The following is a 14,710-nucleotide window of genomic DNA, read 5'->3' as shown; positions in this document are numbered from 1 at the left end:
CGAACTTTCTTTTCAATTGCGCCTATTCTAAGCCTGTAAACAATTTAAGATACTCCAAGTTTTTCTGTTACACTAATGTTAAATCATGAATTACTTATTGCAAACCAAATTTATAGAACCTAACACTTCAATCAGATAGTTTTTCAAAATTAATACGACCTTACTTTTGAATGAGGTCCCAATTAACATTCTCTCAAATTGCTGGAAATTTATTCCTAACATTCCAAATAATGTAATATTTAAATTTTCTAAACTGACCACTGCTACAAATCACTGTACTATGTACAGTTGTCACAACTAGTAATCAACATCCAATGGCTGACGTTATCCACATTAATACCGAATGTTGTTATCCTTTATCCTTTAGACTGCTCCTATTTTAAGTACCGCATAATCTCGAATACCACTCGTCACCGAATAAGACCCGCACCCTTATTTTGAAAGTACAAAATTTAAAAAAAAGTGAAGTCAAAATTACATACAATCTTTACTACACATCAAATGATTTGAAAATAAAATAAAAGTAAACAAACATTTCCAGAACGATATCCGAGTTCATTCATCATCATCATCATCAGTACCAACTTCGGAACTTTCATCGCCATCACCTTCCCACAAAATGTTATCACTGCCATCTATAGGCTCCGTGCATATAGCACTGTGCTGCTGCGGGTGGATACTACGAGAACTACATAGAGGCATTTTTATCAACAGCTCACCATAAGCTGGAATATGTGTGACGTTTACATGCATTTATTCAATTATTTTACAGTGCTGTCTTCAGATGATTATATTTTAATGTCACAACGTTCCGACAGAATGATGTGCTTGTTCTTGGCTGCATTAATAGATACTGTAGTACAGAGTTTTCATTCACGACCTCACGAAATAGATTTGAAAAGACTGTGGATCTCAGACGTAAATTGCAGGAAGTGATTCAGGATTTGTATATTTAATATACAACAACTCTTTACACAATGTAAAGGTTAACAATTACAAACAAATTATTATAGCGACATTAAATTTCAGAGTAAGCTACAATAGGCCATCTTTTTTAAAGCACACACATCATATTGTAACAGATACATTATATTCTATTAACATAGTCTTAATGATAGCCATAATAATAATAATAATAATAATAATAATAATAATAATAATAATAATAATAAAGAAGTTGGATGTCAACACCAACATCTACACGACCATGCACAAGACGGTAGTCATTGCCACGACCGGAATTGTACGGAAATTTATGGGTTCAAATTCTATGTAAAACTGTAGTGTAAATTAAGGTGTTTTTTTTTCTAGTTGCTTTACATCGCACCGACACAGATAGGTCTTATGGCGACGATGGGACAGGGAAGGGCTAGGAGTGGGAAGGAAGCAGCCGTGGCCTTAATTAAGGTACAGTCCCAGCATTTGCCTGGTGTGAAAATGGGAAACAACGGAAAACCATTTTCAGGGCTGCCGACAGTAGGGTTCGAACCTACTATCTCCCGAATACTGGATACTGGCCACACTTAAGCGACTGCAGCTATCGAGCAAGGTGATTAAGGTTTATTCTGCTTTGATTTCCTAAAAGATGGTATAATTCGAACCTCGAAGTCGGCGTATTCATCGCCTATTTTCCTGGCTCCGAAACCCCAAGGTGGCTTCAGGCCTGTGATTGACTATAGGCTTTAAATCGGAAGGTGGTGTTACAATCTGTGCCTCTTCCCGATCTACACTCTTGTTTTTCATGGTTTCAGAAAGCCAAGTTCTTCACCATCTTAGATCTTAATCAGGCGTATAATCAGATCCCTCTAGCTGAAGAATCAAAACATCTAACAGCTTTTGCCACAGATTGGAACTTGTATGAGTACAACAGCGTGGCTTTCGGGCTCCCCGTGGGGGCAGCTGTTCCCACAAGACTGCTATATAGGGTCTTCTCCGACATCAAAATCGAATACTTGTACCATTATCTCGATGACGTCGTCGTACTTTCTGAGACCTTTGAAGAACATCTAGATCATCTGAAACAGGTCCTTAATCGCCTTCGTAAGGCAGGGTTAACTGTGAAGTTATCTAAGGTAGCATTTGCTAAGCCTTCCATGTCATTCCTAGGGCATATTGCGTCGCCAGATGGTGTGTCCATTGATCATTCTAGAACACAGGCCATCCGTGATTTCAAACCTCCCAAGGACATCAAAGGTATAGCCAGATTCATAGGCACGGTGAATTTCTTCAGGAAATTTATTCCTAACTTTGCCAACAGAGCGGCGTCCTTGAACTCACTTCGTAGGAAAGGCGTCAAATTTGAGTGGGGACCTTCTCAACAAGCCGCTTTCGAAGACCTGAAATTAGCTCTTTGTAATGCCCCTGTTCTTGCTATGCCTGATTTCTCGAAGAAATTCATCGTTCAAACCAACGCCTCGTCGGCGGCTGCTGTGCTTCTTCAAGAAACTGAACTCGGAAGGCGACCCATCGCCTATGCATCGAGGACACTATCGGCTCAAGAAGCCAAGTACTCCATCTATGAACTCGAGGGTTTGGCAGTCTTATTTGCATTAGAGAAGTTCCGCCTCTATCTGGAACATGTTAAGTTTGACCTGGAAACAGATAACCAAGCCTTAAGTTGGGACTTAGCTAGGCCGCATCGTACTGGTCGCTTAGCCCGATGGGCCATCAGGATTTCTGCATTCCAATTTGATGTTAGGCATATAAGAGGATCTGAAAATGTTGTGGCGGATGGACTAAGCCGTATGTTCGCTCATGATGTAGAGACCTCCGAATTGTAAGATAATTCTTCTCTTCCCACGCCCATACCTTCGGGCATTAATGCCATTCTAACTGATGCCCCCATGTTGTTTAGAGATATTGAAAAATATCAACGTGAAGATCCTATGCTGGCCCCAATTATGGAAACCCTTTCTTCTGGGGAACATGTCGTCCCTTATGAGTTGAGGAATGGAGTTTTATGTTGCCCATCGAGGCATGATCAAAAGATGAAAGTTGTGTTTCTAGCTCTTACTGCACCTATGATCTTCAAGTACTACCATGAAACCCCATTATGGGGGCATTTAGGCATCTTCAAAACTCGAGAAAATATCCGAGAGATGTTTATCTGGAAAGGTATGAACGGTGAAATTCGTGAACTGGTAAAAGCTTGTAAATCTTGTTTGCTTAGTAAACCCACCTTGTCCACTAAACTCGGTCTTATCTTCTCATCAAGCTACGCGCCCCATGGAATGCCTCTATATAGACTACGTAGAACCCTTCCCCGAATCAAAGGGGAATTCCAACAAATTCATTCTCGTGTGTGTAGATGGTTTCACAAGATTTTCCTGGTTATTTCCGACTAAGCTGGCTACCGCTCAGTCCACCATTTCTTGTTTAAATTCCATCTTTGCTTCTTTTGGTCCATGTTAATATTTAGTTTCTGATAATGCTAAAGCCTCTACCTCCAATCTCTTTCGTAAATTCTGTTTTGATCTGTCCATCTCTCATGTAACTACTTCGGAGTATTATCCCCAACCATCTCTGGCTGAGCGAGTCAACTGTAATCTGAGATCAGTTCTAATTGCATATCATCAAGATGCTCATTCCAGGTGGGATACGTCCCGGCATTGGTTGGCCTTTGCTTTGAATTCGGCTGTTCATGAATCTCCTAAGTTCACTCCAACTTCTTTGATGTTGACATTTGTGCCTAACACGCCGCTTTCTAACCTTTGGTCACTCGATATCTTACCAGTGACAATAGATCCTGATAACATTAGAGACCTATGGAAGAAGGCTAAGGCCAATCTTAAAGTTTCTCATGAAAAGGTGAAGGAAAGGTATGATCATGGACGGAGGCCCACCAATTTAAATGTAGGAGATCAAGTAACGGTAAGAAAATTTGTTCCCGCGGGCAAGCTTGCCCCCAGATTTCATTGGCCGTACATCATATTGGATTTCTTGACACCGGTTACCTTATTAGTGAGCACATCTCTCAGGAAAAACCTGTATAATTCGTCTTCCTTTATGCTCATTGCCGCTAATATTTAGCAGGAGCTTGAAGGTTATATTTTTTTTTATCTTCGGAGGCCTTCTGCCCTATGGTTTCATTTCTTTATGTGTATGATTTGGATGTACGATCTTCCCCTCTGGTTTTTCTGCTGTCCATTTTTGAGTGGCCATTACCAAGCCCCCGCCTCCTGCATATCCACACCCTTGGCAAAAGCCTTCCATGCCCCACGCCCCTCTGTATCACCAATAAAGATCGTACCCGCTATTCTCAAGTCCCCAGCAACAATTTTCTCTCACCGAGATCTTACTGTTTCAGTGCCCATGCAGTCATTCGTCGCCGTACCACCACTGAGGTGGGGTATGGGCCCACTCCACTCCCGTGATGTCTACCTGTGTACGGCGCGCCAGAGTCCATCTTCCGGCAAAGGCTGCCAACTCATCTACTTAAACCTTTACTCAGAAGATGTCACTACAGTAATTTGACGTAATTTTGTTATTGTGAAGTTTCCCACACTGCGTGAATTTCTACTTATTTTTGTTTTCCATTCATCAAGAAGTTTGGACATTCTCTCCTAGATGTCACTACTAGAAAACTATGATCATGCACCCTGGTGCAAAGTGAAAGAACTTTTTTGAAGAAGTTTTGTATTCATAAGTTTTTTACTAATTGATGTTCATTTATTTTTGGGTTGGCAATATTTATCTTTTCTTTCCGCCAGTTTTGATTCCAGCCAATCCCAAATTTCTGTAATTAATTTTCGACCTACTGCTTTCTTCTTCGATTTGGAGTGTAACCTTTCAAACTGACCAATAAAGTGAGAGGGTGTGCCTGGTTTATTCATGAAAGGTGAAACTATCCCTGAGGGTTTATAAACTGCAGATTTTCTCGTCTCTTGGCCATTTCATCATCGTCTAAGTTTGTGTGTCAAGCAGGAGGTAGGAGGCGCCTCTTTCTCCGGGCAGCAGTTCTTCAGCAAGGTAATGGCCATCTAACATCTTACTTTTTGCTAGCTCCGCAGTTTAACCTGAGGGAAAGGTCCGAAACTTTAACTATGTAACCAACTTCTCTAAAATGTAAGTTCTGCCGGCTAATATAAAAAGTTCATAAAATCTCTAACTGTAATTCGGGGATAGAGAGTGATGTACCCTCTCGAGCTCCCCTTCATATTGGTTTGAGGTGACTACGTTTTGTAACTGGTTTTCTTCCTTTTCGTGTAATGTCTTAATTTATTCTTATACAAGTCACCACAGTAGTTTGGGAATAGCCCCTGTTTCATCGGCCTAGTTCCCTTTATGTTTTAAGAAATCATATCTAGGAGTGCAAGTACTCGCCTCCATTCAATTTATGTTTTGGGCCATTTATTTAATCGCATTCTTTTCTGCAACGGCCCAATAGGTTGGGTACTAGTTACCACTGTTTCAAATTTTGTAAGTTGTGCCATGATGGCAAGTAATTGTAATTTTCTGATATTGCCTTGAGTAGGCTTGAGAACTGAGAGCACGTTAGCTCTTTTTCAAGTATTGTAAAAGTGCCTCTGGGAGGACTGATATTGTAATTGCTAGAGCAAGGGCTCCATGTATTAGGGGTTTTCTGCCCTTAAGTAAAGTTGTGATCCTTGTAAATTTGAGCGTGTAGCTCAGGAAATATAAAGCGAGGGCTTGAAGCCCAGGACTTGTAGAATTCACAACCTTGTATTTTACTTGACTCATTCCTATCTTGCCTATGGGACCTGTTATATTGTTATTTGCTGATTTTTGAAATTCTAAAAAATATAACCTTTGTTAAAGTTTTAAATGAACTTTGATATTGTAGTTAGACCCATTCAACCCTGGCACCTTCTTTCACCTCTGCTGGTCCACGGGTAACCCCGTAACATAATTAATGAAATAAATAATACATTTTAGGAACACCAACATAGTAAAACCACGGAAAAATTTTCTTAGAGACGCAAACTATAGACGTTGCTTACAGTTTTGTTTAAAATTATCGTAGGGATGTCCAACATCCATGTGTCCAACATTTCATGTGTGGATTAGCGTCCGATTTCTGAATAAACTTTAATTTTTCATAATTTGTATAAACTGTCTAGCCTTCTTTTTCTCGATAAGTGAATGTTCTACAAACCACTATGCAAATGAACAGTAGGAATAATTTACGCACGTTGTTACACAAAGCACTTACAAACATAAAATTAAGCACCAACACGTCACACGAGCTACAGTTGCGGGATCCAAACAAACACACGCACACATCAATAATTGCCTTAAGACTGATGCACCCCTGCAGCTGTAGGCCGACACATTAGGGCGGTGAAACGAAGTTCTCTACCAAACCCAGGCCAGTTGTCACTGGCTCATCATGTGCGCAACGTGACCGGGAGTGCTAATTTAAATTTCTTATGGTGGGAAACACGAACGTACTAAAGAGTGGCGTAAATGTGCTATCCCAGTTTCTTTAACATGTATATAATAGGACATGGACTTCAATAATCATGACATGACCAGGGAAGCGCGCTTGAAAGGAATGTCTTAACCAGTTTCTATTGTATATAATAAATCACATTCATTCTTTGTAACAAGTTTAAATTCAAATTCAGATGGAGTGAAATGCTATCTGCACATAATTTGTACAGTGGGGTGCAGACAATCACAAAAGATTACATATTACTGCACATGGTAACGTGGACACAAAAATGATGGCAACATATCACAATTAATTTTCACTGACCTCTTCAGTTTTCTCTGAAAGTTGGGTCTCTAGTGTAATACGACCAGTGGTATTTTCTCTTCTAAGCTCCATCAACTCGGTAGTTTGCCTGTTTAACTCTTCTGTAAGCTTCTCAATCTCCTTCACCATCCGTTCTCTCTCTTGGTCCAGCCTCTTTTCCCTGAAGAAATTTTAAAATTAGTAACTTAAAGAATTATTTGGGGTTTCTTTCAAAACTCAACTAGCAAAATACATTAATTATATATCATAACAAGCATAAAACTAGCAAAACATCGATAAGCTCAGAATAATCAGTCATCACATTACCTTATGTTGGGGAAAGAAGTGGTTATCATCACTGCCATATGGTATGCAGGAACCATAAACCAAAAAATACTACACGATATCCAGATGAGGATTATTCCAGAATTTGTCCAAATAAACCTACATAAACTATGAAGTACCACTCACTTGAAGCTCAATGCCATCCGCTGACCTTCAACAGCATCCGCCTTAATTAGTGCTTCACATTTGGCATTAATAGCAGCCTGAAGCTGATTTGATAAAGACTTTGCCTCCTCCTGAAGGCGGTCTCGTTCAGCAGTCCGCCTTTCAATAGTCTTCAAGGCATCATTGCGCTCGTCAACAGCTAGATCTCGCTGGTGACGGAAGTCTGCATTCTCTTTCTCCAACCTTAAGAAAAGAACAATTCTTAACAACCTACTTTAAATATTCTACAGTATAATTAGTCAACCAAAAAATGAAAGGAAAACAAGCATAAAGGCAACATATGGCTTGATGGAGCAACAAACTGGTCATGAAGCAAGAATAAAAGCAAACATGCAACCAACTAACCAATCATCACTCACATAAGATGAACAAAACTAATCATAATTCCTCGATAATGGAACAGTAATATATATTTTGAACCGACTGATGAAGACTTGGAAATTAGTATCAGCTAAGGATACTCCCATTTTCAATTTAATGGCCAGTTTCTGGTAAACCACAGTTACCTGTGAGAAAACTTTAAGAATTAAAACTGCACCGCTGCCAGGTTCAATGGCTACAGAAACTTTTTTAATAGAAAGAATAATCAATAAATTTAAACATCATCCTAAGACAACATTATTAAAAGAAAAATCCAATCCTTTCACTTTTACTTTCAATTAAGACGTCTTTGGAATCATGAACATTTTTAAGAAACACAACACTAAGGATCAGGCGTTTACACATTCAAATGCAATAACTGCAATTCTTCTTACATAGGACAGACCAGACATAGCTTCAAAATTAGGTATTTAGAACATGTCAACGCAATAAATTACAATAGATTCTCGGCGATGGGGAAAGACATGCATGATTCAAAACATAGCTTCACTAACATAGTCGAGATATATAAATCCTAGAGACATTAAGCAAAGCCCCCTCCTCGACGTAACTGAAAACATTTTTATACACCTTGATCAATATTTCAACCCTAATCTAAACTTAAGTTACATATCAGAGAAGTCCAACATTCTTTCCAACTTTCTCATCAGGGTTTGAAAAAAATACCAAGTTTTCAGGTCAGGGCTCGATCTTACACGCAGCACACATCTTTTCACGTTATTTACCCCCACCGCATCATCCCCCCCGCTCCACTTTAAACACCTTTGCCTTACCCCTACTTCCTCTGTCCTTCTCCCCCTTCCCTCCAACTCCACCTCTGCCCCATTATTGCTTCCACACACAACTCATAGCTTAGTTCCTCTCCACGGCATGCTGAGCAAGGTGAGTTTCATACTATTTCTTTTGTTTCCATTTGTTTTCTATCAGTCTTTCTTCTTCCTCTCAGTTTCATTACATCTTTATGTCTTTCACATACCTAATTAAGCCTCGTCTTTCTTTAGGTTGTTTACGCTCCGCATCGAACTGAGAAGCCTAGGTCTTATACAGAAAAAAAAAGGGTCTTCACCTTTACAGCTTTCCACTGCTCGATGAAACCGCAACACTTAAAACTTTAAAGCTACTGTTATACATCAATTATATTTAAAAATTGTTTCTCTATTCAGAGATCCATTTTACTCTGTCACAACAAGACAACTTCAAGATTCTAATGTGTATATTCAAGATTTTAAACACATACCCATTTAAGACTCAGTATTAAAGCTTGGCTTTCCTCCTCACATCATGATTGATGATGATAATGATGCTTGTTGTTTAAAGGGGCCTAACATCAAGGTCATCGGCCCCTAATGGTACGAAATGAAATAACAAAAAATTGAAATTCATCCACGGACCAAAATAAAATAAAAAATGTCATGAAGAATGAATGGATGGACATGAAGCCTACAAAAAACAAACAAACAAAAAACAGTGGAGCAGACACAAAAAAAGATCGTGAATAATAATATTACTGACCAAGGGACCACTTATAAAGCACAATGATGCTTGATGTCTACAGGGGTACAAAATCCACGAATAACGCCCCACAGAATGGTACATGTCGCGAGTAAAGTAGAACCATGGTATTTGTCATGTTGGGGTACTAATCAAAAGTAGCGAAGACTCACGGTGTTCCACGCAAGATGGTACTACTCACAAGTATTGTACTTCGTACAGGTAACGCAGACCTATGGTGTTTCGCACACAATGGCGCCACTTATAGCCAACGCAAACCGACGAGTTTCCTCACCTAGGTGTACTAGTCACGGGTGCCGGTTCCACGGGCCCCGTGGTGTTCCTCACGTAGTGGGTACTAATCACAGGCAACGCAGACACACGGTGTCGCTCATATAGTGGTACAACTCACAGGCAACGCCCAGACCCGCGGTGTTGCTCACATGGGTACGATGCACGGGTACTGGAAAACCCCCAGGCCAGGCTCTATACTGCTACTAATCACAAACCTAATTCGTACCTAATATAGTGGCACTACTCGCAAGTACAGGCAACCTATGGTGTTCCCCGCTTGATGGTACGAATCGAAAGTAGTTTCATGGCTCTAATTCAATCAACCCTTGGTCGCCCCTTTTAGTCGCCTCTTACGACAGGCAGGGGATACAGCGGATGTATTCTACATGTGCGTCCCCGACCCGCAGGGGGTAGTGTGTTTGGTCCGCGAGAGGTATTTTATTTCCCTCAAGTCCGCCGGCAAGCCGGTTAGGACCCCCCTATCCACCACCTGGGACGCGCCATGTGGGAGTATCACCTCTCCCCCTGCTACGCCTGCGTAGCAGGTTCGTGGCACATCAAGATTAATCAAAACTATCATGTCTTAAATACGTTATAACAAGAAGAAAAATGATTTTAAACTTCAATGTGGACTTTTCGTCAAGGACTATCTTACTTTTAAGTGTTAAACTTGTCATTTGTATGTCATACATGTGAATACTGTCTTGTATATTTTGCTCTTTTTAATGATCGGGTGATGAAGACACAAACGTAGCGTCGAAACCGGTACCAGATCCTAGCAAAACAAAACAAAAAAGTTACGTACAGCAAAAGAAAGATAGCAAGTGTAAGGTGAGTTTCTCTGTAGTTTGAGATCAGCTGTACCGAAGAAGAAAAAGAAGTCAAAATAGAGAACCAAAACTACTACTCCTTAATTACAGCTTCTTTCTCAAAATCTTAATAAATCATGCATGTTGTAAGTTACCTCCCCCCTCCAGCGCTTTGGCTGAATGGTCAGCACTTCGTAGCCCTTCTCTTTCTTTTAAGGATACCTTCATGCTTCGAAGTGTTGGACCTCTTCCATTTTCCTTCTAATTAGTATTAATAGAGGATGGTTAGCCATCTGTACTTTCTCGTAAAACAATAGTCACCAACACGGAATGGTCAGCATATTTGCCTTCGGTTCAGAGGGCTCTGGTACAATTCCCAGCTGAGTCGAAGATTTTAATTGCGGCTGTTAATTCCTGTAGATCGGGGCTACGGGTTTGTATTTGTATTCATGCGGATCTTCAAATACACACATCAAACAAGACAAACAACCACAGAAACACGCAATAGTTAATATATCCCTCCACAGAGTGCTGGTGTTAGGAAAGGCATCCGGCCAAAAACTAGGCTTGAAGCCCATACAAAGAGCTCCCCCAGGTAACTGGGAAAAGGCCAGAAAGAAGAGGATAGATTAGTTATTAAATATTCCTCCCAGAGGCTGGGTGGATTATCAAAAAAATTATACTTTAATATTTAAGACATAGCGAATACACAGCTACCATAATGCTCGTTTGAAGGTTTATGAAGAAGGCATTTTATATTTTAAAATTTTGTTTTTAATTATCATTGTTCAATTATAATAAAAATATTTCCAATGAGTGGAGACACATTCCTCTCAACTGTAGCATAGACAAGTATGCACTTCCTGGGCTCATCACACCTACACACTAGATGTCACTATCTTCGCTGTTCACACTCCACTCAATGCTGCTGAAATTCATATGTCTGGTAATGATGTATTAAAATATTTGGCTGAGAGCTCTTTCTGTATTCCTGACGAAGTTGTTTGCGTGTCCCTTGGAGCAGCCGTTGGAGGGGAACATCCGGGTGTTCTGGAACACCACAGAAGAGAACACTGGGATGTCAGCATGGAGCTGTGAATGGAGTTCTGCTGGAGAATGCGAACAACGAACATCATCCTGAGCTGCAAGACTGTTCATGCGCGGGCTGCGAACTGTGGGCTGTGACAGCGGCAACGAGAAGACTGTGAATGAGTGGGTCTACAGTGCGAGTGATCAGGGCCTGTGTAATACACACAAAAATGAAAAGAACATGATAATCATGTCTCCACTCGCATGGTACCTTGGTCACACTGAATTGAACAATCATGTTTCTGTGGTTTTGATTTATCATAAAAACTGATGGTCCCTTGGCTATGGTCCAGATATCAACTGATAAACAAAACAAGCTAGTTTCTTTCCTTGCTTGTTTGGCATATGAGTGTTGGGGGATGATTCTCTGGCTATATGGCACAGTTTTCAACTGGAATAACAGAATTATTTTCAAATAAAAGATATGACAGATGCAGGTTGTAAATGGAACTACAGTACTTCATGTCATACCTGGCAATGGTTTCCTTCAGCTTAGCAATCTCATTATGAGCAGTGCTGACTTTCTTCTGTGCCACTTCCAAATCTTGAAGAGCAGTATCCAACTTAGACTTGATATTTTCATATTCCTGTCTCCAATGTGATACTTCATTTTCTAAAGTGGTAAACTTTTGCTCTGTAAAAGAAGAATATATGCACCAAGATTATGAAACACAACCCCAAAGTAAAAACTTACATGCAATAAAACAGTAAGAAATAGCAAATATGCCTGAGGTGTGAGTAAACAATTACCATACATAAAGTCAATCTAGCAGAGTTTCAAGAATATGTCTTAAAAGTAGTATGAATTAAACATGTTAGGTGAATATAAAAAATATATATATTTACAACACACAAGTGTCCTTGAAAAAGGTTCCAATATTTACAGAAGCAGTACACAACAAACGAAGAAAAAAAGATCCTATGAACATTAGTCGCAAACCCAATATCTTCAGAGTTATGTCTTTGATCTACTCTTCAGAACGTGCTCGATGTGACCACCATCCATTGCAAAGCAGCCTTCCACCCTGTGCAAATTACAGTAATGCAGTGTCACAATAAAACATGCACCTTTGAGCCCTACCGTACACCTGATGAAACTAACTTACCTGACTGCAAGAGAATACTCTTTAAATACGCAGTGGTATACTATACGATGACTAGTCGCAAACCCAATATCTTCTTGACACAGTACAAATGCACACACATGATGCACGGCATCAACTGTCTACCCGCAATGGTTTCGCATTTATTTTGTGACAGGTGCTCGGAGTGCAAGATATCCCCCTCCTACACAAGACCATAACACGCTAGTAAGTTTATGACCAATCTTTAGGTATGAATATATTTTCGTCTTTTGTTGCATGCGACCCTCTGTAAATTATTGGAACATTGTGATCATTGATGGTACTGGTAATAGACCATAACTCCGAAGGTATTGGATACAAGACATATGTTCATAGTATGGCTACATCACAAAAAAGTTAATATTAACAATTACCTATATATATAAAAATAACATGTCCTGACTGAAACCATCGCCAAGCCAAAACTACTGGACAGAAAGAAATGCAATTTTGTGGCTATATTTATATTAGAGGGTAGGTTCTCAATAAGGGAGAATTTGTGTATATTACATTGCTAAGGGGGTGAATTGTTTAAATGAGCATATTTATCTCAAAAACTTAAAAGTTTACAAACAAAAAATTGGTATTTAGAATCTCCTTTAAAAACAAAGAAACATGTCTTGCTTTTGGAAAATTAGAACCTTCTTTAAAAATAAAGAAACATGTATTTTTGTTTTTGGAAAATCCCCTTGCAGAGAGTGAAAAAAGGGGTTGAATACCTTTTATGAGGATACTTACATCTAAAAAACTGAAGATGTTACAGGCACGAAAATTGGTATTTGGAATCTCCTTTAAAAATACAGAAACCCATATTTTTCTGTTTCCAATTAAAGTGGGGTGAACAGGAGCTACAAAAGGGATGAATTTTTAAAAATATTATATCTACAGTATTGCGAGGAGTAGTCGCAAAGCTGAGGGTAATTTGTCAAAATGAAGAAGACAAATCCATGATAGAAAACCTTGTTTTTCCTTCAAAATGCTGAATGAGTTCTTCCACTGTTTCAGGTCTCTGTTGGTCTGCCTCAATTCTCTGATTCATCAGCCTGGCATCAATACATAACCTGACAGACCCATCCCTCTTAATTAAAGGATTAATACTTTAAAGTACTGAATAGGTGGAAATCAAACTTTTATTGTTCTACTTTAACAGACTTTCAATACGGAAAAATGAGGATAGTATCCTGCAACTTCCCTGTTACCGGCGTGTCGTCATTCCAAGTGACATCTTCATAGCCATGCACTGCAATTAAGACCGAGAGCATTAAGGGTCCCATCTTTTTGAATCTTTTGTGTTCCCAACTACAGAGTCCAAACTATGTGAAGCTATTCCCAATTGGTTTCTGGAGATTGTCTCTGATATTCCCAGCTGGTGTATTTGTAGCAGAAGCCACTTCTGAATAAAGCCGTGTTGTTGAAAGCGTGCCAAACCACCAGCTGATAATTAGCGTATGTTACGAGTTGTATTTCCGAATGTAATACATAGTGACTAGAAGCATTCTTTTGATAACTGTGGGTGTTGGAAGCCAGACCCTTATTATAAGTATATTTCATGTGTGTTCTCTACATTTATCACATCAGGATTTACCTAAACAGCTTTAAATAAAATAAGAGAGACCACATTGTTTAGGTTACGTATGCTGTCACCCGGATAGTTCCAAAAGTTTCACGACAGAAAGAATAAAAATAAATAACAGGAAAGTTTGCCACATTTATGGATATCTACAGGTGTGGCAGTAATGCATTTTTCATCATAATGTTTAATTTCATACATTCGTTGTCTCCCGTTTTTTAACACATACCCTAGCATGTTCTGTTTGGCGTCCCCCAAAAATTGTTGAAAGTAAGCGAGGACATAAAAAAATTAATAATTTTTGTTAGGTATGTTGGTGAGTAAAACAATTGAGGACCGTTTTTTCAAAACTCGCTCATTGCAAAAATGGGGTGAATTGAGTTATATACGGGATGTGAATGTCAGGTCACTTGACTTTCATGTCCTTAAACTGGTTTTAGCAAAAGTTATTTATTGTCATGACAACAAGCCGCTAAATATGGGTCGTTTTCCTAAAACTCGCTCATTACAGCAAACGTCGCTAGACTGCTGGATATTTTGCTGACATGCAAGGAAACTACGGGTGCAGTTATTCATCACATATTGAAATATAAGTGTAGGCAAAGCCACTATAGTCGCAATAAGTGTACACGAGCGTATTTGCCTCTGGACCTTAATATCAACAAAATGTACATTCAGTTCTGCAAAGAAAGAGATTTAGAAGGGAAATCAAAATGTTCAATCTCAAAGTACAAGCAAATTTTCT

At 39.4% G+C, this 14,710-nt stretch overlaps 1 protein-coding gene across 3 annotated transcripts in view; it reads right to left on the bottom strand.

Moving 5' to 3' along the window:
• Window positions 1-14,710, bottom strand: part of Mgtor (Megator) — a 546,425-nt gene that overhangs the window by 519,136 nt on the left and 12,579 nt on the right. For all 3 annotated transcript variants that reach the window (XM_067145519.2, XM_067145521.2, XM_067145520.2), the window contains exons 2-4: window positions 11,743-11,905; window positions 7,169-7,390; window positions 6,719-6,878 (exon numbers count right to left, since the gene is read on the bottom strand). In XM_067145519.2, the coding sequence (XP_067001620.2) occupies window positions 6,719-6,878; window positions 7,169-7,390; window positions 11,743-11,905 (545 nt within the window). The remainder of the gene's footprint in view (window positions 1-6,718; window positions 6,879-7,168; window positions 7,391-11,742; window positions 11,906-14,710) is intronic.

The sequence above is a fragment of the Anabrus simplex genome, chromosome 4 (genome assembly GCF_040414725.1).
Source record: "Anabrus simplex isolate iqAnaSimp1 chromosome 4, ASM4041472v1, whole genome shotgun sequence".
In the NCBI taxonomy this organism is placed as follows: Eukaryota; Metazoa; Arthropoda; class Insecta; order Orthoptera; family Tettigoniidae; genus Anabrus; species Anabrus simplex.
This window is presented reverse-complemented; position numbering and strand designations above follow the sequence as displayed.